General features: G+C 44.7%; 1 protein-coding gene across 3 annotated transcripts in view; it reads left to right on the plus strand.

Annotated features, from left to right (window-relative positions):
- RAB43 (RAB43, member RAS oncogene family) overlaps positions 1-20,141 on the plus strand; it is a 51,381-nt gene extending 31,240 nt beyond the window's left edge. Inside the window, exons 2-5 of one of the 3 annotated variants that reach the window (XM_081078802.1) lie at positions 8,042-8,182; positions 8,638-8,821; positions 11,004-11,477; positions 16,377-19,004. In XM_081078802.1, coding sequence (XP_080934928.1) covers positions 8,042-8,182; positions 8,638-8,821; positions 11,004-11,254 — 576 coding nt within the window. In that variant the 3' untranslated portion in view covers positions 11,255-11,477; positions 16,377-19,004. Of the gene's footprint in view, positions 1-8,041; positions 8,183-8,637; positions 8,822-11,003; positions 11,478-16,376 lie in introns of all 3 variants that reach the window. The other 2 variants (XM_081078803.1, XM_081078804.1) reach the window with 2 other exon arrangements.
- The last annotated feature ends 3,908 nt before the right edge of the window (positions 20,142-24,049 follow it).

A 24,049-nucleotide genomic window follows, 5' to 3' on the forward strand; every position in this document is an offset into this window, starting at 1 on the left:
TGTCTCAGCTTAATATCTGGGTTATTATCAAGGTGCTAAGGAGGCCTCTTCACCATGGCTAGGTTGGAACTTCAGCATTCTCTAGCACTGCTCAGCCTCTCTGTCTATGTTCTGGTCTGTTCTCAACTCTGTAGGAGCCACTCTGTGGTGAGATTCTGATAATCTCTCCCTGTGCATAGAGTCCTCAGGCAAGGAGTACTGGGTTCCCCCTCTTCCTACCACATAGACTTTTGGGCTCTCCCACCTCCTGCATTGTTCCATCAATCACATCTGGAGACTTTGATCTTTGCTTTCCTGACTCAGTGGGACCACCATGCCCTGCTTATGTTCTATCCCACTGTCCTGTGGTCAGGAAACCGTCCCCAGGTAGAGAGTTGTGGTGATGATGAGGTGCATTTCATGAGTTTTGCCTCTTTCGGGATTACAGTTTTGTGCTGCTTATTGTTCATAACCTAAAAACGGCAGCCTGCCCTATTTTTCTCAATCTAATGGTTGTTTATGGAGGGAGGGCTTGTTTGCTACTGATTGCTCTGCCAGAACTGAAAGCTGTCCCGGAACCTTGGGGCCTGCACTGGATGAGCTGATGTTCAGGCTCGCTGCTGTCTTGGGATCTTCCTCTACCACCATCCTGGGGATTCACTTTGCCTCTCTTGAATTGAACTCTGTTTTCTGGAGCCCACATTTTCTTATTTTTGGTTGCTTTCTTTCGGTAAAGGAACCTTCGGTAGTTTCCTGAGAAAGGTTGGCAGAAAGGTAAATTTTTTGAAGCCTACATGCCTGAAAATGCCTTTATTAAACTTGAGTGATAATTGATTGGGTAGAAAATTCTAGGTTAGAAATGATTTTCCCTCATAATTTTAGGCATTGTTTTTATTGAATATCTAATGCCATGTGGATCTTTTGTGTGAAACCTTGAAACTTATTTTTTTCTTTTCCTTCTTTTCCCCTCTGTGAAATTTTTTTGAATCTTCTTTCCCATTGTTCTGGAATTCTCTCAGTCATTCCCTCAGTTTTGTTTTGGTCATTTCCCTCCATTATGTGTGTGCTCAGCCGGCCCTTTCAATTAGTTTTGGGGGATTTTCTTGAAGTATTTCTTTGATTTTACTTTTCTTTTTTTCCTGAAACTCTTACTATTCCATATTGGACCTCCTAGGCCGGTTTTATAATTCTCTTCTCTCTTTTCCATCTCTTTGTATTTTTTCGTTACTATGGAAGGATTTCTTCAACTTTATCTTCCAACCTTTATGTTGTGTTTTTTATTTATGTTACGTTTTTTTTTAAATTTATTTATTGGGGTGACAATTGTTAATAAAATTACATAATTTCAGGTGTACAATTCTGTATTACATCATCTATAAATCCCATTGTGTGTTCACCACCCAGAGTCAGTTCTCCTTCTACAACTGTATATTTGATCCCCCTTACTCTCAACTCCCTCCCCCCACCCCCTTTAACCTCTGGTAACCACTAAACTATTGTCTGTGTCTATGAGTTTTTGTTTCTCATTTGTTTGTCTTGTTTTTGGTTTATATACCACATATCAGTGAAATCATAGGGTTCTCTGCTTTTTCTGTCTGACTTATTTCGCTTAGCATTATACTCTCAAGATCTATCCATGTTGTCACAAATGTTCCTATATCATCTTTCCCTACCGCCGAATAGTATTCCATTGTGTATATATACCACAACTTCTTTATCCATTCATCTATCAAATGACATTTTGGTTGTTTCCATATCTTGGCCACCATAAATAAAGCTGCAATGAACATTGGAGCACACATGTCTTTATGTATAAATGATTTCAAATTCTTTGGGTAGATACCCAGGAGAGGGACTGCTGGGTCATATGGTAATTCTATTTGTAATTTTTTGAGGAACCTCCACACTGCCTTCCATAGCGGCTGCACCAGTCTGCATTCCACCAACAGTGTATTAGGGTCCCTTTTTCTCCACAGCCTCTCCAACACTTGTTGCTATTTGTCTTGTTGATGATAGCCATTCTGACTGGGGTGAAGTGATATCTCATTGTGGTTTTTATTTGCATTTCTCTGATGATTAGTGATGTTGAGCATTTTTTCATATGTCTATTTGCCATCTGTATATCCTCTTTGGAGAAATGTCTCTTCAGGTCCTCTGCCCATTTTTCAATTGGGTTGTTTGTTTTTTTGTTGTTGAGTTTCATGAGTTCCTTGTATATTTTGTATATTAGCCCCTTATCGGAGGCACTGTTTGCAAAAATCTTCTCCCATTCAGTTGGTTGCCTCTTTATTTTGTCGATGGTTTCTTTTGCTGTGCAGAAACTTTTAAGTTTTATATAGTCCCATTTGTTTATTTTAGCTTTTACTTCCATTGTCTTTGGAGTCAAATTCATAAAATGCTCTTTGAACCCAAGGTTCATAAGTTTAGTACCTATGTTTTCTTCTATGCAGTTTATTGTGTCAAGTCTTATGCTTAAGTCTTTGATCCATTTTGAATTAATTTGGGTACATGGTGACAGATAGCAGTCCAGTTTCATTCTTTTGCACGTGGCTATCCAATTCTCCCAGCACCATTTATTGAAGAGGCTGTCTTTCCTCCATTGTATGTTTTTAGCTTCTTTGTCAAAAATTGTCCATATTTCTGTGGTTTTATTTCTGGGTTCTCAATTCTATTCCATTGGTCCATGTGCCTGTTTTTCTGCCAATACCATGCTGTTTTGATTTTTGTAGCCCTGTAGTATAAGCTAAAGTCAGGCAGTATGATACCTCCAGTATTGTTCTTTTTTTAAAATATTGCTTTGGCTATTCGGGGTCTTTTGTGGTTCCAAACAAATCTGATGATTTTTTGTTCTATTTCTTTAAAAAATGCCATTGGATTTTGATGGGGATTGCATTAAATCTGTATATTGCTTTGGGTAATATGACCATCTTAACTATGTTGATTCTTCCAATCCATGAGCACGGAATGTCTTTCCATTTCTTTGTGTCTTCTTCAATTTCTTTCAAAAATGTCTTATAGTTTTCAGCATATAAATCCTTCACATCCTTGGTTAAATTTATTCCTAGGTATTTTATTCTTTTTGCTGCAATTGCAAAGGGAGTTGTTTTTTGTATTCCTTTTTCTGAGATTTCAGTGTTAGTATATAGAAATGCAATGGACTTTTGTACGTTGATTTTGTAGCCAGCAAATTGACTGTATTCATTGATTGTTTCTAACAGCTTTTTGGTGGAGTCTTTAGGGTTTTCTATGTATAGCATCATGTCATCTGCAAAGAATGACAATTTAACTTCTTCATTCCCAATTTGGATGCCTTTTATTTCTTTCTCTTGCCTGATGGCTCTGGCAAGGACTTCCAACACTATGTTGAAAAGCAGAGGTGATAGGGGACAGCCCTGTCATGTTCCTGAACGTAGAGCAAAGGGCTTCAGCTTTTCACCATTAATTATGAGATTAGCTGAGGGCTTGTCATAGATGGCCTTTATTATTTTAAGGTATTTTCCTTCTATACCAATTTTATTAAGTGTTTTAATCATAAATGGATGTTGTATCTTGTCAAATGCTTTTTCTGCATCAATTGATATAATCATATGATTTTTGTCCTTTATTTTTTTAATGTGATGTATCACTTTGATAGATTTGTGGATGTTGAACCATCCTTGTGCCCCAGGAATGAACCCCACTTGGTCATGATGAATAATCTTTTTAATGCATTGTGGTATTCGATTTGCTAAAATTTTGTTTAGGATTTTTGCATCAGTATTCATCAGAGATATTGGTCTGCAGTTTTCTTTTTTTGTGTTGTCCTTACCAGGTTTTGGTATCAGGGTAATGTTGGCCTCATAAAATGAGTTAGGGAGTACTGACTCTTCTTCAGTTTTTTGGAAGAGTTTGAGCAGGATTGGTATGAGATCCTCTTTGAAGGTTTGGTAGAATTCACTAGTGAAGCCATCTGGTCCCAGACTTTTGCTTTTGGGAAGGTTTTGGATGACTGATTCAATATCTTTACTGGTGATTGGTCTGTTAAGATTTTCGAGTTCTTCATGGTTCAGCCTTGGAAGGCTATATGTTTCTAAGAACTTGTCCATTTCTTCTAGGTTATTGAATTTGGTGGCATATAATCCTTCATAGTATTCGTGAATGATCCTTTGTATTTCTCTGGTGTCCGTGATAACTTTCCCTTTCTCATTTCTGATCTTGTTAATTAGTGTCTTCTCTCTTTTTATCTTAGTGAGTCTAGCCAAGGGTTTGTCGATTTTAATTTTTTCAAAGAACCAGCTCTTCGTCACATTAATTTTTTCTATTGTCCTTTTGTTCTCTATTTCATTAAGCTCTGCTCTGATGTTTGTTATTTCCTTTCTTCTGCTGACCTTGGGTTTCATTTGTTCTTCTTTTTCTAGTTCTTTGAGGTGTAACATGAGGTTATTTATTTGGGATTTTTCTTGTTTCTTGAGATAGGCCTGTAATGATATAAATTTCCCTCTTAAACTGCTTTCACTGCATCCCAAAAATTTTGGTAGGATGTATTTTCATTGTCATTTGTTTCTATATATCTTTTGATTTCTCCTCTAATTTCTTCTTTGACCCAGTCGTTCTTTAAAAGTATGTGGTTTAATCTCCATGTATTTGTGTTTTTTCCTGCTTTCTTTTCACAGTTGATATCCCATTTCAAAGCCTTGTGATCAGAGAATATGCTTGGTATGATTTCAATCTTCTTAAATTTGCTGAGGCTGCTTTTATGCCCCAATATATGGTCTATCCTTGAGAATGTTCCATGTACACTTGAAAAGAATGTATAGTCTGATGTTTTAGGATGAAGTGCTCTCTATATGTCAACGATGTCCACTTCATCTAATGTGTCATTTAGGGCTGCTATTTCGTTATTTATTTTCTGTTTGGATGATCTACCCATAGCTGTCAATGATGTATTTAAGTCCCCTAGTATAATTGTGTTTTGGTCAATTTCTCCCTTTATTTCTGTTAGTAGTTGCTTGGTATATTTCGGTGCTCCCTGATTGGGGGCATAAATATTGATGACTTTTATGTCTTCTTGTTGTATAGTCCCCTTTACCATTATGAAATGTCCATCTTTGTCTCTTGTTATCTTTTTCACCCTGAAGTGTTTCATCGGAAATCATTATGGCTACACCTGATTTTCTCTGGGTACCATTTGCTTGGAGTGCCAATTTCTACCCTTTCACTTTGAGTCTATGCTTGTCCTTTTAGCTGAGATGTGTCTCTTAGAGACAGCATATGGTTGGGTTTACTTTTCTGATCCAATCTGCTACTCTGTGCCTTTTTATTGGTGATTTCAGTCCATTTACATTTAGGGTGATTATTGATACGTGAGGATTTCCTGTCATTCTATCTTCAGTTTTCTGGTATGGCTGTGACTCCATTTTTCCTTTGCCTTTTTGTTGTGTCTATTATTTTTGTGCGGTGGTATTCTATGGTGTTTCCCTCTGTTTCTTCTTTTATTACAGTATATATTTTCAGTTCTGGATTTTTTTTGAGTGGTTACCCTTAAGATTATGTAAAAGAAAGTTTGATATTTAGAGTATTCCATTTTCTTCAGCACGCTTACTTTCTCCATTCCCATATTCAGGTTCAGGCCTTTACGCTCCCCCTTTTAATTGTCCCTGTTGATGGTGGTCGAATAGCCTCCCTTAGTATTTCTTGTAGTGCAGGTCGTGTATTAGAAAATTCCCTCAGCTTCTGTATGTCTGGAAAGGTCTTTATTCCTCCTTCATATCTAAAGGATATCTTTGCTGGATACATTATTCTTGGTTCATGATTTCTCTCTTTCAATAGTTGAATATACTCCCATTCCCTCCTGGCTTGTAGAGTTTCTACTGAAAAATCTGATGATAATCTAATGGGCTTTCCTTTGTAGGTTACCGTCTTCTTTTCCCTGGCTGCCTTGAGGATTCTTTCTTTGGTGTTGATTTTAGACAGCTTCAATACAATGTGCCTTGGAGAGGGCTGTTGGGATTGAGGTAATTAGGTGTTCTATTTGCTTCTTGGATTCGAGGATCCAGTTCTGTCCACAAATTTGGGAAGTTCTCATTAACAATTTCTTTGAGTATATTCTCTGTTCCCTTCTCTCTTTCTTCTCCTTCTGGTATGCCCATTATTCTTATATTGCTCTTTCTGATGGAGTCAGAAAGTTCTAGTAGAGTTCTTTCATTTCTTTTAAGTCTCAAGTCTCTTTCTTCTTCCATCTGTGTAATTTTCAGGTTTCTGTCTTCAATGTCACTGATTCTTTTCTCCATCTGGTCAACTCTACTACCTAAGCTGGTTATTTCATTCTTAATTTCTTCTATTGAGTTCTTAATCTCCAGAAATTCCATTTGGTTCTTTTTAAAAATTTCAATCTCTTTCATAAAATGCTCATGTTGTTCTTTAATTGCGTTTCTGAGTTCATTAAATTGCCTTTCTGTGTTTTCTTGCATCTCTTTAAGGTTTTTCAGAACTGCAATCTTGAATACTCTGTCATTTAAGTCACATATTTCCATATCTTTAAGTTCCTTTTCTGGAGACTTTTCACTTTTTTTCTGAGCTGTCTTGTTGCGTTGGTTATTCATGGCAATTACTGATTTATTATTTCTCTTCCTAGAGATCTACAGGAGTGGCTTCTGCAACAGGTTGATAGGAAGAGGTGTTTCTTTTGTTTTCCAATACTTGTTGTTAGAATGTTTTATTTTCTCTCTGACTGCAGCCATTTTTTTTTCTCTCTGACACAGTAGTGCTATATTTTCTCTGCACTATTCCAGCTTCTCACACAATGAGGGGATTCCCTGGGAGACTGGCCTCTCCTCTGTTAACAGTTCACCTGGGTCATAGGGTGCCACGTCCCTGGAGGTGAATTCAGTAGTGGGCCTCTTCGTCTTGCCTGTCTGCTGTGCAGGGAGTCCTTTGTGGAGTTATTGTTCGATTAGTTGTAAATTCCAGGAGAGCTTTACAGAGGCTCACCTCATGCCGCCATTTTGATCCGGAGTCCTTATATGTTACATTTTTAATTTTCAGAGCTCTTTTTTTCTTTCTGAATGCTCCTTCCAGCTTAAAAAAAAAGTGTTCTATTATTGTTTCATGGACCTTTTCTATCTCTGAAAATATTGATGATTGTTTTTGAGAGGTTTTTGTTTCGCCTTTACATGTTTCTTATTCCTCTAAGTTCTTTTTTTCTATGTTTGGTCTTTATCTTTCATTTTATATGTTCTCTGGGGTATGGAGATGAGTTGTTGGTCGTTTGGATCCCAGGTTTGTGTAGTGCCAAAATGTACACCCTTTGTTTCACCCCATGCATGAATGAGACACCATGGTTTAGACTACGGAGGCTAGTTTCCTTGGAGCCTCTCACAGTTAAGGAGTAAATAGGAAGTCTCAGGACTGGAGGATTTTATTTGTCATGTTGTGTCCCAGAGCTCATTAACTCTTGGACTTCTCTTGGTGGGGCCTAGGGAAGAATTTTTCACCTCCCTGCCCTCAGGAACTTCTGAGGCCTCTGGGGTCTGTCCCCACCCCAGACCGAATAAGGAGCCTTCCACACCTTGAGAATTAGATAAAAGGTACTGAGAGTGCTTGTGCCAGCTAAAGAGCATAGATAGACCTGCAGCTTGGTGTAGACCAAAGCAGAGAGCCCCAATAATCTGTGATTTGTGGAGCAGAGAAGGCAAGCCCTGACCTCCTGAGAACAATCGTACCTCCCTGCTCTGATGCCCATCCATGGTCCATCTCACCCAGTCCCAGAGCTGGTGTTCTCCACCTGGAATGGGAGGCCTTCTGGCTTGGGCACAGTGTAGGTCTATGTCTGCCTTGGCTCAGCCCCTCCTCCTGCTCTATCTCATGTGTATCCTGCCAGACTGCTGCCTCTAAGAAAGCCAGGGAAGCTCCTGCCACACACAGGCACCTCTCTTCCATGTCCAGGAGGACTGGGCATTGGGCACTGATGGGTGTTAAGTGAAGGCATGGGCAGGAAAAGACTCAAAGCTCCTTGTGTTTAGCCAAACCGGGTCAGCTGATGATAAAGGCCCCTCAAGAAGACTCTTCCCGTTGCCCTCCCTAGGCCTTCATTGCCACAGCCCAGCCCTACCACCAGCTTGTGAGCATCTTCCCAGGCGCTGCTGAGGCAGAAGCAGAGAACCCAAGTTATGGGGGAGCCGTACACACAACTGGGTACACCACTGCGTTTATAAGCACAAAGAGGGTAAGGCAGTGGACGTGCACATAGCCAACTAGCATCAGGGCAGCTCGCTGGACCATGAGCTGCTGGAACTCTTCTGGTTCACAGCAAGCCCTGTGTTTAGTGGAGGGAGGGCACACAGAGGACCCTGGGTCGAGTGGACTTCCTGCTGCAGTGTAGAATACGTCCCTTGTCCTCTTACCACCTGTCCCTGGGGACTAGAGGGAGCAATGGGTCTACCTACCTTTTCATCCTCCTGTCTTCAAAGTTGGGCCACTGAGTTGTTTTCTAAGGGCTCAGAACACCTCTCTCTCTTTCTGTCCATCTAGCTGCCCCTCCTTTGTGATTCCTGTCAAGGTGTGGGCTTGTGGTCTGTCATTTGAAACTAGTTTTTTGGGCATGGGTATGTGGGATTGCTTTCCCTGTTCCTTGGGCTTGGCTATGTCACCAGGTTCATAGGAGGCTCCCTAATTTTTTAGCTGCAGATCTGGGACACAGCTGGCCAGGAGCGATTTCGCACCATCACCCAGAGCTACTACCGCAGTGCCAATGGGGCTATCCTCGCTTACGACATCACCAAGAGGAGCTCCTTCCTGTCAGTGCCTCACTGGATCGAGGATGTGAGGAAGTATGCAGGCTCCAATATTGTGCAGCTGCTGATCGGTGAGCTGGTGGGACATGGAGGGGGCTGGCAGGGTTCCTCGGGGCCACAGATCCTGTTTGTCTGTCTCAGTTTCTCTCCTTTTTAAACAAAAGACAAGCCAAAGTGCAGAGAGGGGCTGAGCTTCTCTAGGCAGGAATGAAACCAGAACTTGAATGATCTTGCAACTGCTTATCCTGCTAATCACTTGTAAAGTTATATTCAAAATTGGAATTAGAAGAAGGAAGAAAGGAAGCTAATGTTTACTTTGCTGTGTGCATGTATCTGTACAGTGGTTAACATTGGTTAAATCTTCACATGTATCTTTGGATTTAGTTCCCATAACCATGGCTACTCTTTGTTAGTCAGGAAATGGAACTAAGGCTCAGAGAAGTGAAGTAATTTCTTGTAGTTCACGCAGCCTGAGAATACATACAGGTGAAATTTGAGTTCAGTTCTGCTGATCGTAATTCAGTGACTTGCTCTGTCATACCACATCGTAGAGCAATGCTTCTCAAACGATTGCATGCCTCCAAAGCCTTAAAGCACAGGTGCTGGGGACCACCCCCAGAGTGTCTGATTCAGGAGTCTGGGTGGGGCCCATGAATGTGCATTTCTAATAAGTTCCTAGGTGACGCCTGTGACATCCATGTTGCTGGCTCAGGGACCCCACTTTGCGAACTGCTGCTGTAGAGGGATGCTGTTACCTTCATTTTTCCTTTTCCTCTTACATAAAATTCCAAGACCTGGGCTCAAGAAGCTTTGGACCATTTGTGTGGTCCTTGGGGTCTTTACCCCAACAGTCAGGCTGATTCTTCTAAGATGAGATTGTACAGATGGGGCTTGGATGAGGGTCCAGCTGGGAAAAGGATGGCACTTAGTTCCATGCAGTCTGCCTTTCGCATCCTGCCTCGACTGCACTCAGCAGAGCTGGACTCCCCAGGCTCTTCTTACCCAGCCTTACACTTCCCTTTTATGCAGGACATTTAAAATAAAACATTTTATTATAAAGCATTTTATACAGAAATAAAATAGTGTAATAAACCCCAGATACCCATCACACAGCTTTAGCAATTATTAATAGCAACTCATGTCCCATTTTCATGTCTACCCTTGTCCCCTCCCTCCCTTGTGTTGTGTTTCAGGTAAATCCCAACACCAAACTGTTTCATCAGAAAATATTTCAGGATGAATCTGTAAAAGATACAAACACTTAAAAATATATAACAACAATAATACCATTTTTATATTTAACAATATTGACATTTTGTTAATGAAATTAAATAGCTGATCTGTGTTCAGATTTATAATTACTCATACATAACGTGCTTTTTTTTTTTTTTTTAGTTTATTGAAATCAGGCCAAGTTCTACATATTGAAATTGGTTGCTGCATCATTTAAGGTTACCAAAGAAATTTTAGATCTTTGTAGACACTATTTTTTTTTGTCTTTCCTGTAATCACATTATAAAAGTCAACCAGTTAGAAACTTAAAAAAATTCTTTTAGAAATTGGGTCAAAGAGCAGTTTACCAGATGATTTAGAATGTAATGAAACATCTTATACCTGTAGGAGAAGCTAAAGATGTACTCTCAGGTAAAGTGAGAGATAGTGCTCTATCATAAAAGCAAAATAACCAGAAATCACAATCTTACAGAGAATAAGAAAATTCCAAAGGGAAATAGGAGAGAATAAATAATAAGCATATATTTTAGCAAAAAATAAAATAAAATTAGCAACACCAGATTATCTTTGTTACCTCCACATTTATGGAGTACCTGCCAAGTGCCAGTTGTTTTCATGTTTAGTGTACCATTTAATCCCTTCTCTGCCGACAGTGGCATCATAGATTGGGAAACAGACTCAGAGAGGAAGTGACTTACCTAAGGGTCACACAGGAAGTGATAGGAAGCTGGAAAGAAAACCTACTCAGGTTTTCTTCCAGCTCTAAAGTGGAAGAACTGTGTTCTTTTCACTATACTGCTTCTGTTTCTTAGAAAGAAGCAATAAAATATACAATCCTCTGGCAAAGATAAAAAACAAGGGACCAAAGCACAGAATAAAAGCTTTAAATAAAAAAGTTTTATTTTTTATAAAAAGACAGATTACCATGCACAACTAGTAGTTGACAGAGGGCAGTGGGTCTCTCAGCTTGCACCTGGCACCTGTGGGCCTCACCAAGCTGCACCTGGCCTTTCCCTACAGGGAACAAGTCGGACCTTGGCGAGCTCCGGGAGGTCCCTCTGGCTGAGGCACAGAGCCTGGCAGAGCACTACGATATCCTGTGTGCCATTGAGACGTCTGCCAAGGACTCAAGCAACGTGGAGGAGGCCTTCATGAGGGTGGCCACGGAGCTGGTCATGAGGCACGGGGGCCCTCTGCTCAGTGAGAAGAGCACTGACCACATCCAGCTGGATAGCAAGGACATTGGAGAAAACTGGGGCTGCGGGTGCTGACCGGCATGCAGGGCAGGCAGGCAGGGGCCTCCCCACCTCTTCTCTCTCTCTCTGGCCTGCCAAGCCCAGCCCTCCAGAGCTGGCCCTCCAGGGCATCAGTGATTCTAGAGCAACTGTATAAAGTCCTAGAATTATTCATCCCATGGCCTGAATGCTTGATGGGAAAGCTACCCCGAGGAAGGAAGAAGTATGATTCCTCCTGCAAGAGGCCTGTTGGCACAGGGTAGGGTATGGGGCCCATCCTGCCAGTCAGAGGCTGTTCCCTCCATGCTCTTCACATTCCAGGGCTTGCCTGATGCTGCTGGTGTGGACCGCAGAGGGAGAGGGGCCAGGAATGTGCCTCTCCTGCTCCACACATACTAGTTCTGACCATTTCACACCTTGTGTCTGCTGCAGCTGTGGCAACAGGTTGCTGCTTTCCAGGGATGTGGCTGGTGCCCTGGTTCTCCCAGGTCATTCCAGGGCCATCACATGCACCTGCAGAGAGCAAGAGCAACCAGACCAGCAGACTGGTTCCTGAGCACAGCCCCAGGGAAGCCCTAACTCCTTCCAGGCGAGGAACCTTCTTTCTTCACTGCCAGCTCTAAGCTCACAGACACTATGTGGCCCAGCTTGCTGCCTTAGCAAGACCTCTCAAGTTTTCTGGTTTTCCATGTAGCTTCTTGTTTTTATCTGCACAAGTGTGGAGTCATGGCCCACAGCCAAGTCTGCTGTCTTGGGGCCCAAAGTTTTGCCACTCAGATTGCAAAACCAGCTTCTTCAGTATCCGCTCTCAGAAGCTTGGGGGTAGGGGGACTGAGATAGGAACAGGGACATTTAAGGGAAAAGTAAAAATTGCATCCTTGAGGCTAAGGTCTGAGAGGGACCTTGAGAACACCCAGTCTTAACCCATGTGCAGAAATCTTGCCTGCCATGTTTAAAGTGTCAGTTCGCCCACTGCTCCCAGTCTAGCGTCTAGAGTTTCTCAAACAAAAAAAGATGAGGTGGTGGCAGTTTTGGGTCTGGCTGTTTTACCCCCCTGGGCCCACCTGCCCTCAATAGCCTCAGTGTGCTCTCAGTGCTAAGGTTACAAGGCAGGTTGGGGCTGAGATCCCTGGGGATCTTAAAAGTAGCACCAGTCTCTGCCGTGTAGCTCAGGATTACAGGGACCCCAGTCCCTCCATGTTAGCCCAGTCCAGCTCCTCTGGTCGCTCAGTTTGAGGCCCTAGGAGATAAATTGCTGTCAGCATGATGTGACCCAGGCACAGTCACCCTGTGTCCTGTGCCTGGGTCACATCTGAAAGAGAAGCCAGGACAGAGGGTGCCTGTGCCTAGGCCACTTCATGGAGAGAGGCAGCCCAGAGCCTGTAAGAGCCCAGGCAGCACTCCAGGCGTAGTCCCAGTCCCCAAGGCAGGCTGCGGTACTCCAGCTCAGACTTCCCTTGCCTTCTTCAACTCCAGGCACTTTGATCTATATCGCCAGCTCTCCCAGGCAGCCTGGCTGTAGACCTTTTGCAATAGCCCCACGGCGGTCTGAGGAGGCAGGGTTGGGCGTGAACAGCTGAGACTGACATACATGGCTGGAGGCTCCCTTTCAGGCAGGGAGTGAGCCATGGAACAGCTGAGCCTGGTCCTGGAGGGGAAGGATGTTGGCCTGGTCAGACCAGAAGCTGCTCAGCAAGGGTCTACAGTGACGGGAATCGGCCCACTGTTGGCTGGGGTGAGGTAGGAGCTGGGAACAAGAAGACTGCCTGGCTTCCTTCCTCAGCAACCTTGCTGATGGGATGGGGCCCAGTTGCTGGCAGGGAGTTGATATCTCACTGCCTCCTCCATTGCAGTCCCTGGACTCCACCTGCAGTTGAAAGTGCCTATTAATGAGGGGTTCCCTAAAGAGGGTTCCATTCAGGCCAAAGGCAAAGGTCCTCCAGCCCCATGACCTCTCTGCTAGACGCTGATATTTGGGCAGAGCTGGGCATTCAACCCAGGCCCCAGCTGGAAGACAAATCTCATGAAACCCTACCTTGCAGAGACGTGTTGCTTTGGGAGGTGGGGAAACATGCAAGGGGTCTTGGAGCAGAGGCCTCGGCCTACACCCCTGTGATTGACTTGAAGCCATAGTTCCAGCCAAGCAAAGGTACTGACCTTGCTCATACCTACTTGCTGCTCCCTCCTGCCTTGAGGCTGAGGATAGCCCTCAGCTGCCTCGCAGGGCTTAGGGAGAGAGGGAGGCCTCTCTACCCCTTCTTCACACGGACGCTCTGAGCTGCCCTGAGGATCCAGGGGAGGCACACGAAGAGGTAGCTGGCTGGTGATGCGCTCATTTGTCACCTTGGAATAGGAGCCATACCCCTTCTCGGGCGGGAGACCTGAAACCTTGTAAAGGTTTGACCCAGAAGGGGGAAGGAATAGCAAGCCCAGCCTGGGACCAGGGAGTTTCTTCTCACTGGTGACCTCTTGGTTTACCAAGAAACCAAGGAAACGATACTTCGCTTCCTCCCCTTTCATAATCCCAGGATGTTCGAAACACAGGGCCAAGTGATTGTCCTGCCACCCCATCCTTCCTGCATGGGAGCAACCTCACGGGTTTAGCCTAGAAGTTAGAAGTCACGCTGGGCTCCTCAATGTCTCCCTGCACCCTACCACAGTGCTGGCGTCCCATCTCCACCTGCCCTGCCTCCGTTCACCTGCACATCTCATTGACCTCCTTGGTCCCTGGGCTTCTAGCCTCCATTGCCCCAAGCCACCCTCCTGCTACTGTCAAAGTGGCAGTTGTGAAAGGTCATTTCTGGTCCTGTCTCCCCTCCCCAGTACCTTCCAGGGTGCTTGAGGGCATTCAGTGCTGTCCACACTTGACTCATGTCCAAGGCCTTCACAGCTTTGCCCTGGCTTTTCTCCAGTACCTGCTTATCCCCCAGGAACACCCTCTGTCCAGGGCAACCCCTTTCTGTCCTCCCCCACTTACTGACCCTGCCTTTTTAGTCATGTCATCTATAATCCAACTGGATACCTCTGAGAACTGGCCCCATCCCAAGCTAGTCCCTTGCTCATAGTACCCCCTAGTAAGAATTGGTTCTTTCCCGACTCCTGGGTCTCTGAGATCCACTCCCTGCCAACACACACTCTCTGTCTTTCCCTCTCTCTGTCTCTGTCTGTCTGTCTGTCTGTCTGTCTGTCTGTCTGTCTCTCTCTCTCTCTTCCTGGGCTGCAGCCATTTCCCACCATTCCAAGAGAGATGTTTCCCCGGCCCTCAACCTCAGTCACAAATACTAGTCCTCAGGGCTTGGCCTGGGGTGTGGTATTGACAGCATGCTACGTGGGGTGTCTGCTCTGTAGTGCTCTGTCAAGCCAGGGTCTCACTACCTCTTTAGGCTTTAGTCCTCAGTCAAATGGGGTAAGAGAAAATGGGGAAGTATGTGACATAGGAAACAAGACTCACCTGTTTCCTCTCCCAGCATCCCAGAGCCTCTGGGGCAAGAGAACAGTTTAATCAGTTTAATCTCTTCCTTTGTTTATAAATTACCTAAGAACAGGAGCAGGTGAGGTCAGGGGCCAGAGTATGGGAGATGGGGGAGGGGAAGGGGAGGGGAAGGAGAGCGAGGAAGTATTCTGGCAGCCCAGGCCTGGAGGAGGGCCGTCTGGATAGGGCTGGTATGACAATGGGCTGAAGAAGAACAAGAGGGAAGTTGATATTTTATGCTCATGGGAGGAGGAGTGGTGTGGGCAAGGGACATAGATCCTAACTCCTAAGCCAGAGAGGTGCGTCCCTGTCTCCCCAGACGTGGCGGTTTGACCCCAAAGACACAGGCCCCAGCAGACTTTTGAGCTGAAGGAAGCTCCTATTGAATTCAGTTCCTTTTCTCCAGGAGGCCTGCCAGCGGTGGGGCCTCAGGGACCCTCTGAGCCCTGCCAGCCTGGACTGTTAGGGGCAGAGAGGGCCTCAGCCAGCACAAGGATGCCATTTGCATTTGGGAATTTTTCATATTATCTATTTATGAATATATAAATCTTTATATCAAATCTATTTTTTAAAACATGGAAAAGTTGCCTTTATGGAAACTTAGCAGAGCCAGAGTGTACTCATTCCTAAACCATTAAACAGTTTTTTTCTAACGACCTAATGGTGCCCAAGAGTAGTTCTCTTACCTTTGAGCCCTGAGCCAGCCCAGGTGGCCACATGCCCAGCTTCCCCCCACTAGTTTCCAGATCGGGAGTGGGTAGGTGGGCCTACATACACACTGCCCACTTCATGTGTTATCTGGAGCCTTGTTAAGACCTCTTTTCCCCCAGACTAGTGTGGGATCCCCTGGGCAGAGAAGCAGTCAAATGCCTAAGGGGCAGAAAGGAACTTGGGTTGGGTCCCATCTTTGCCAGGGATACCCATGTGACCTTGGGCAATTCACTGTACCTTTCTAGGCCCAGCTTCCTTCAGCTGGGTTTGTGTGGGGAGTTGGGGAACAATATATGGCATTCCTCACACTTCTACCATTCTGTGAAAGAGGTGTTACTATCCCTTTAACATCTACTTTTTCAGATGAGCCAACAGGCTCAGGGGTAGGAGTTCCTTGCCCAAACCTTGCAGCCACAGCAAAGTAGAGCTCTTACTCCAAGTCAGGATCTGAGATCCCCTACACGAACTAGACTGTTCCTGTTCACCATTATATTCTCTGCACAGAGAACAGTTTCCAAGCACATAGGTGCTCAAAGAATTGCTGAGTGCCTGAATTGCTCCCTGACACCAGGAAGGCCATGAATCTATATCCCACTGAAATAATGTGGGATCTGTCCCTAGTCACTCAAAGAGGGTCTGCTGAAATGGGGACAAGATGTGGCGAACAGGGCATGTCTGCTTATGTCAGCCAGATGGTACTTCATCTGCCCTGACAAGCCCTGTTCTGAGACAACCTGACATCATGGGGCTCAGTCCAACCTTTCAAATTCCAGTCCTCTCCTGACTAGTTGTGTGACCTTGGGCAAGTCATTTCTCCACTCAGGGCCTCAGTTTCCTCACATGTGGGACACTAATTCCTATCCTGCCTGTACCTTGGGAAGCCACGATGAGATCCTGGGTGGGGAGGACCTTTGTAAACTAAAGGGATGGAGCAGAGGGCTCCTGTTTCTGTTTCTGTTTCTGTTTCTGTCCCAGGTGGTTTAGAAGCCTGCTGAATTCTGTTCACTGAATGAGGAAAGCCTGAAGCCCTGGACATTTCAGAGGGGCCAAACTCCAGGCGCTTGCCAACAACCCTTTCCAGGGAGAAGAAACGCCTGTGGTCTGAATTGCCTGCTCTCGTCGAATGCAAGACAGACCCAAGCCCACGTGTGCCCCTTGAAAGAAAAACCCGTAACTGGGCCCATCTTAAGGGCACCCCATACCCCTCCCAGAGCCTGCTTCGTGGGCTAGGCTGTACCAACGACCCTCCGTCCACACTAGGGACTGCCCAGACCCCAGGGCAAACTCATGGGTCCAGTCCTGGACTTTAAAGCAGGAAAACTGAGGCCAGGGACCCAGAGGGACTTGTTCAAATCCCCCACTGAGTTCTCTCCTGAAGCCCCGCTACCCAGGCCAGTCCTGGGCTGGGTGCCAGGTCCCAGAGCTGAGTCTGACCCTGCGTGATCTTCAGGGGCTCTGCTTCCAGAGTTCCAACCAAAACCCCTCCCTGCACCCTGCACGCATTTGCCCAGGGGCTCTGCTGGCGGCGAGGGGGACACCAGCACTTCTTTCAGAGAAGCCAGGACACGGTACCTGTGCCTAGTTATGTCCCATCTCCTCATCCTTACAGCTGTGAAGTCCCTCCTCTGTCACCTTCCCCACACGGCCACTCCCCACTCCACCCAGCCTCTGCCCAGCCTCTGCTTGACCTGGCTCCTGCCTCTGGTCTCCACACCTGGCTGCAGATTAGGTCACACACTGACCAGGTCACCCCTTCGCTCAGACCTCTGCACGGCTCCCTGCTGCCCTCAGTCTCCTTCAAAGGGCCCCCAGGACTATCCACGGCCTGGCCGCACTCTCCCCAACACTCGACAGCCACAACCACACATGGCTCTGCCATTTCCAGAATGTGTCGCTTCTAGGCAGGCAGAACATCTCCCACCCACCTGGAGAACCAAACCCCCAGTTGTGTAATGAGCTTCTCCAAGCAAGACTTCCTGTTCGCAAACAGGAACAGGAAGCTGGGGCCCTCACCCAAAGGAAAACTATCTGCTCCTGACACTGACTCCCAGACACTCCCAGGACCCCTCCGAGCTTGGGGTGCCCCCTAAACTGTCCCAGTTGCTGCAGCCTCTGCTGTCGGTTCTCCCCACCAGAAAGAAAAGACCCAGCTTGAATGGCAGGTTTGGATCCAACTCGTGCTTCCTGGGCGTCCACAGTGTGCCTTTATACGGGCCACCACGGGGGCACAATGAGGATGGCTCTGCCCACCCATCTCAGCTCCCAGACGGAGCTGGGACTGGTCCGAGCCCTTTCACAGTTGGGCTGCGTGTTTTATGATTCTCTCCCCTGCAGTGATTCTGAACCTCTTGTTCTAATGCAACCATCGCCTCAGTACAGGGAGCCCAGGGAACACATTTCAGACATGGTTTCTCCATATCAAATGCAAAGTTGCTCATTCATCATCACAGTGACAATGCTATCTACCAGTGAGCTGGAGTATCTGTGTGCTAGGCTCATTGGCCATCAGGGTGCAGAGACGTGGGAGTGGAGGCCAAGGAGAGAGGATGTTGGGGGCCCGTGCATTAGCTCCTAGGAGCTGGGTGAGTAGGGCCAGCATGCTCCAGCATGTTCAATGTGTGGTTCACGGGTTAGCAGCTGGCATCATCCAGGAGCTTGTTAGAAATATAGAATCTCTGTCCACCCCAGAGCTCCTGAGTCAGAATCCACATTTTAATAAGATCTCCAGGGATTTGTGTGGACATTTTGAGGAACATTGTTCTACACAGCCTGCTCACCCAACCAGGCTGGCCCATGGTCAGGCCCTGACATCTCAGAAGTTTTTCGGTTTCTTCTTAAAAAGGTCATGAAGGATCTTGCCCATTTACCTCTAGGGCAAAGTGTTTTCATTTTTTATATATATATATGTAAAGTGCTGACTTGGTAACATGAAGGGCAAAGGGCTGGTGGCTCCTTGACAAACTCAGGCTCTGACTCTGACCAAGACAGATACAGGGCCCGCAGAGGGATCAGTGGAGTCACCTGGGTCAACCTAACATCCCATCTTCTTCCATTCAAACTCACCCTGTCTGGCAACATTTGAACTGTCATTCCTGATAGGGATTCTTGGTCTTTTCTGGATCCCTGACCACTCTGTAGACCGTTTTTTTTCAGAAAACAGATTTACATATACTCATAGTCCAAATAGGGCACATTGTCATGTGTTAGTAGACAGTTGGGTGAAGGCTGCCCAATTTCCATGCCTAGCATCTTCAAACTTCTGTCAGAATGCTGGTAGGTAGCCACCGGAAATGGAGTCTGGTGTTTATTGAGAGATTTCTATACTACTTCACAAAAGAGTTTAAGCACCTTGCCTCAAATGCCTCTGACAGAGATAGGAGCCCTAGACATTGGCTCCAGGGTCATGCATTAACCCCGGAGGGAAATCTTGAGAAGGAAACGGATTTTGTGGGTTAGACTGCACCTGCAGAAACAACTATCATCTATTCAGGTTTAGATTTGGCAAAGTGAACACGATTCTAAGTGGACCTTTCTGAAAATAAAACTTGTGGAGAATCTATGCAAGGAATGAATCTTAAAAACAATAAAACCTCTATGCACAGGAATATCCATGGCACCCTTATTTGGATGAAAAAGGGGCGACATACTAAACCTGACAAGGTCTGCAAACCTCTTGTCACCTGCTCAGAGGCCTGCATGGTGGACCATACAAACTCAGAGACCGAAAGTAACCACATAGGATGGTTTGAACAGAAAAATCCTTAACTAAAAGTGGGTCATGGCGGGTCACGTCTTAGGTCTGTAGCTTCCCTGGCAAAGGTCAATCTTTACCTTAAGCGAGATTCATTGTCTTTTTGCATCTTGGATAACATACCTTTGAAATGTCAGAGAAAATCTCCTTTTTCATACCCCTCAGGGCACACTCATGCACAAGAGCATGAGAACAGAGAACATTGTTATCTTGTTCCCAGAATACCATCTCTATGTACTATAAATGTTTACTATCCTGAACCCACCAATGTACAAGTAGTATGTCTCTCTCCATTTTACTTTTTATCCAATTCCAGAGATTTCCCCACTGTGCTTTCTTCTGCCTACTTAATCTACCACCAGTGGATTTCATGTAACCCTCTTTAGGTCTCCTTTTATTCTAATGTATAAAATAAGCTGCAAAACTGACATTCTCCAGAGCATATTCTCAATCTGTTGAGATTTTTCTTTCTGGCAATTGCAGTCGGTTTGGCTCAAATAAACTCATAAAAATTATGTCCCCTCCTCAGGGATGTGTGGGGAATCTCACATCCTGAGAGCAGGTCACGAAGGGGGTCAGGTCCAGGGCCAGAAGGATGGATACTACTCTCGAAGTCTCAGCCCTGAACCTAATCCTTGCCTTCCACCTCTGTCTGCTGTCCCAAAACTGGACTTTGTCTTCTCAGTTGCTTTGAAAACAGATCTCTTATGGGGTTGGGACAAAATGGTGGTCATCTAGAGGCAAAAACTTGGGAGAAGCCCTGGGGGTTCTAAGTGCTAATGAGCCAGATTTCCAGCCAGTGTTTATTTTGCAACCCCTAGCCTCTCCCATGGTCTGATCTTATGAAAATCTGGGCAATCTAGAAATGAAAGCATGTTCACTTAAAAAAGTAAAATGTTTGGTGCTATGAAAAATTCTTACTTATTAATATCCTTTTTTCCCCTATAAAGTGTTTATATGTAAATTGGATAAATTCTATTTTAAAGGTTTTTTTTTCTAGATGTGAACTATTTATAATTGATTTTATACAGAAGCTTGTAAACTAGGCATAATAGAAATATTTTTAGGATCTATATGGTTACTTTACTTTTAAAAGATTTTTATTAAAATATAGCTAACACATAATATTATATTAGTTTCAGGTGTACACCATAGTTATTCAACATTTATATACCTAAAGGAGTGATCACCATGCTAAGTCCATCTGACACTGCCATGCTATCACAATATAATAATATTGTGATATTCCCCATGCTGTGTGTTACATCCCCATGATTATTTGTTTTATACCTGGAAATCTGAACCTCTTATTTCCCATCACTTTCCCCCCTTTTACTTTTTCAATTACAGTTGACATTCAATATTATTTTACATTAGTTTCAGGTGTACAGCATAGTGGTTCGACATTTATATAATTTACAAAGTGATTTTCCTGATTAGTACCAACCTGGCATTATACATAGTTATTACCATATTATTGACTATATTTCGTATGCTTTATATCCCCACGACAATTTCATAAGTGCCAATTTCTACTTTTTAATCCCTTACTCGTTTTCACCCCCCTTCCCCCAACCCCTTTCAATCTGGCAACCATCAAAATGTTCTCTGTATCTATGAGTTTGTTTCTGTTTTGTTTGTTTGTTCATTTTGTTCTTTAGATTCCACATGTAAGCAAAATCACATTGCATCTGTCTTTCTCTGACATACTTCACTTAGCACAATGCCCACCAGGTCCATACATGCCACTGCAGATGACAAGAACCCGTTCCCTTCCCTGGCTGAGCAATACTCCATTGTATATATGTACCACCTACTCTTGATCCATTCATCTAGGAATGGAAACCCAGGTTGCCTCCACATCTTGGCTATTGTAAACAGTCTGCAATAAACATATGGATGCACACATCCCCTTGAAGTAGCGTTTTGGGTTTCTTCAGATAAATACCAAGAAGTGGGATTATTGAGTAATTCTTTGTCTCTTGTTACAGCCTTTGTTTTAAAGTCTGTTTTGTCTGGTGTAAGTATTGCTACCCCAGATTTTTGTTTGTTTGTTTGTTTGTTTCCATTTCCATGAAATGTCTTTTCCCAAACCTTTGCTTTCTGTGTGTGTCTTTTGATCTGAAGTGAGTTTCACTTCAGCATATATAAGGGTCTCATTTTCTTATCCATTCAGCCCCCCTTTTTTAAATTGGGGAGTATTGGGGAACAGCATGTGTTTCCAGGATGTCAAGTCACTGTTCCTTCAATCTAGTTGTGGGGGTGGGGGTACAGCTCGGCTTCAAGTCAAGTCGTTTTCAATCTAATTGTGGAGGGCGCAGCTCAGCTCCAAGTCAAGTCGCTGCTATTAATCCAGTTATAGAAGGTGCAGCTCACTGGCCCATGTGGGAATCGAACAAGCGACCTTAGTGTCATGAGCACCGCGCCCCAACCACTGAGCCAACCGGCCGCCCACTGGTGGCTCAGCTCCAAGCTCAAGCCGTTTTCTCTTACTCAGCGCCCCTACCTTTTGATTGGAGCATTTAATTCATTTGTATTTAAAGTAATTGTTAAGAGATATGTAGTTATTGCCATTTTATTATTCATATTTTTTATTTTTTGTATTAAAGAAGTCCCTCTAACATTCCTTGTAATATGGGTTTGGTGGTTATGAACTCCCTTTAGCTTTTTCTTATCTGGGAAGCTCTTTACTGTCCTTCAATTCTAAATGATAGCTTTGCTGTGTAGATTACCCTTGGTTGTAGGTCCTTGCTCTCTATCACTTTGAATTTTTCATTCCAGTCCCTTCTGGCCTGCAAAATTTCTGTTAAAGTTACCTGAGAGTCTTATGGGAGCTCTCTTGTAGGTAACTAACTGCTTTTCTCTTGCTGCTCTTAAGATTTTTTCTGTCTTAACCTTTGGCATTTTAATTATGATGTGTCTTGGTGTGGACCTTTTTGGATTCATTGTCTTTGGGACCTTTTGTGCTTCATGGGCTTGTATGTCTATATTCTCCAGGTTAGGGAAGTTTTTGTCATTTCTTTAAATATGTTTTCAATTCCTTGCTCTCTTCATCTTCTTCAGGTAGCCATATGACACAAATGTTGGTAAACTTGATGTTGTCCCAGGGGCCCCTTAAACCCTGGGTTCTTTTTTCTTTTTTCTGATTTGATCCTTTGCTTCATCTAATAAGCTGTTGATTCCTTCCAATGTATTCTTTATTTCAGTTATGGTATTCTTCATTTCTGACCGGTTCTTTTTTATGTTTTTTTTTTAATCTCCGTTTTTATGTTTCTTATCTCTGTGTTGAAGTTCTCACTAAGATCGTTGATCATCCTTATAACCAGTGTTTTGAACTCTGCATCTGGTAGATTGCTTGTCTCTGTTTTATTTAGTTCTTTTTCTGGAGCTTTGCTCTGTTCTTTCATTTGGGACATGTTTCTTTGTCTCCCCATTTTGGCTGCCTCCCTGTGTTTGTTTCTATGTATTGGATAGGGCTGCTGTGTCTTCCAGTCTTAGCAGTAGGTAACTTATGTAGTATGTGTACTGTGGGGCCCAGTGGCACAGTCTTCCCTGTCACCTGAGCTGGATGCTCCAGACGTGTCCTTTGTGTGGCTTGTGTGTGTCCTGCTGTTGTAGTTGAGCCTTGATTTCTGGTGGCACATTAATGGGAGGGACTGACCCTCACGCTAATTTTTTTTTTAAGATTTTTATTGGGGAAGGGGAACAGGACTTTATTGGGGAACAGTGTGTACTTCCAGGACTTTTTTCCAAGTCAAGTTGTTGCCCTTTCAATCTTAGTTGTGGAGGGTGCCATTCAGCTTCAAGTTGTTCTTTCAGTCTTAGTTGTGGAGGAAGCAGCTCAGCTCCAGGTCCAGTTGCCATTGCTAGTTGCAGGGAGTGCAGCCCACCATCCCTTGCGGGAGTCGAGGAATCGAACCGGCAACCTTGTGGTTGAGAGGACGCACTCCAACTAACTGAGCCATTTGGGAGCTCAGCGGCAGCTCAGCTCAAGGTGCCGTGTTCAATTTAAGTTGCAGGGCGCGCTGCCCACCATCCCTTGCGGGACTCGAACCGAACTGGCAACCTTGTGGTTGAGAGCCCACTGGCCCACGTGGGAATCGAACCAGCAGCCTTTGGAGTTAGGAGCATGGAGTTCTAACTGCCTGAGCCACCAGGCCGGCCCCTCAGGCTAATTTTTTGTAAGGACTGGTGGTGACAACAGTGGAGGAGCCGTTGTGCAGGGACTGACAGAACAAGATTCACTTTAGCAGGGCTCTGGTACCTGCCCAGTCTGCCCTTTAGGTATGTTGTTCTTGGAGTCATCCAGGTGATGTTTCAGCTGGGTCTAAAGCTGGCCACCAGGCTTGATAGTTTCAGGGCCTCCTGGGAGGGCACAGCCTGTACCCTGCCAAGGCATGAGCCACAGAACAATCCACAGATGGCTGCCGCCCATGCTGGGCTTCGAAGTGCCTTGAGAGACCAAGCTGCAAACCGAGGCCAGCTGCCACTAGTGCTTGGCTTGGGCTACTCAGCACAAAGTATGAAACCACATGCTGCTTATTTGGGTTTTGTGAACCTGTGAGATATTTTAGCAAAGTCCACTGCATGAGCCAACACAGGCCCTTTGTATGGAAAAGACACTGGAAGCAGCTTAAATGTGCCGTAAAGTTGAGTAGGCTGGGATCTAAGGGAATCTAGGATGGGGCAGACAAACAATGTTAGCTAGGTTGACAAAGACTCAGATATGGCAGCCTCCTGTGTTTGCACATTAGGAGGGGGAGAGCTCAACAAAAAAAACAGTAGATTCTGATAGCACTCTATCTGGGGGAAAGCTGCCCCTTCAGTCCTCACCCTGAAGCCAAACAACTCAGTTCCTTTCCATATGTTCCTGGTGCCTTTCAAGCTGCTGCCTCAG

The sequence above is a fragment of the Rhinolophus hipposideros genome (assembly GCF_964194185.1).
Source record: "Rhinolophus hipposideros genome assembly, chromosome: 17".
NCBI classification, from domain to species: domain Eukaryota; kingdom Metazoa; phylum Chordata; class Mammalia; order Chiroptera; family Rhinolophidae; genus Rhinolophus; species Rhinolophus hipposideros.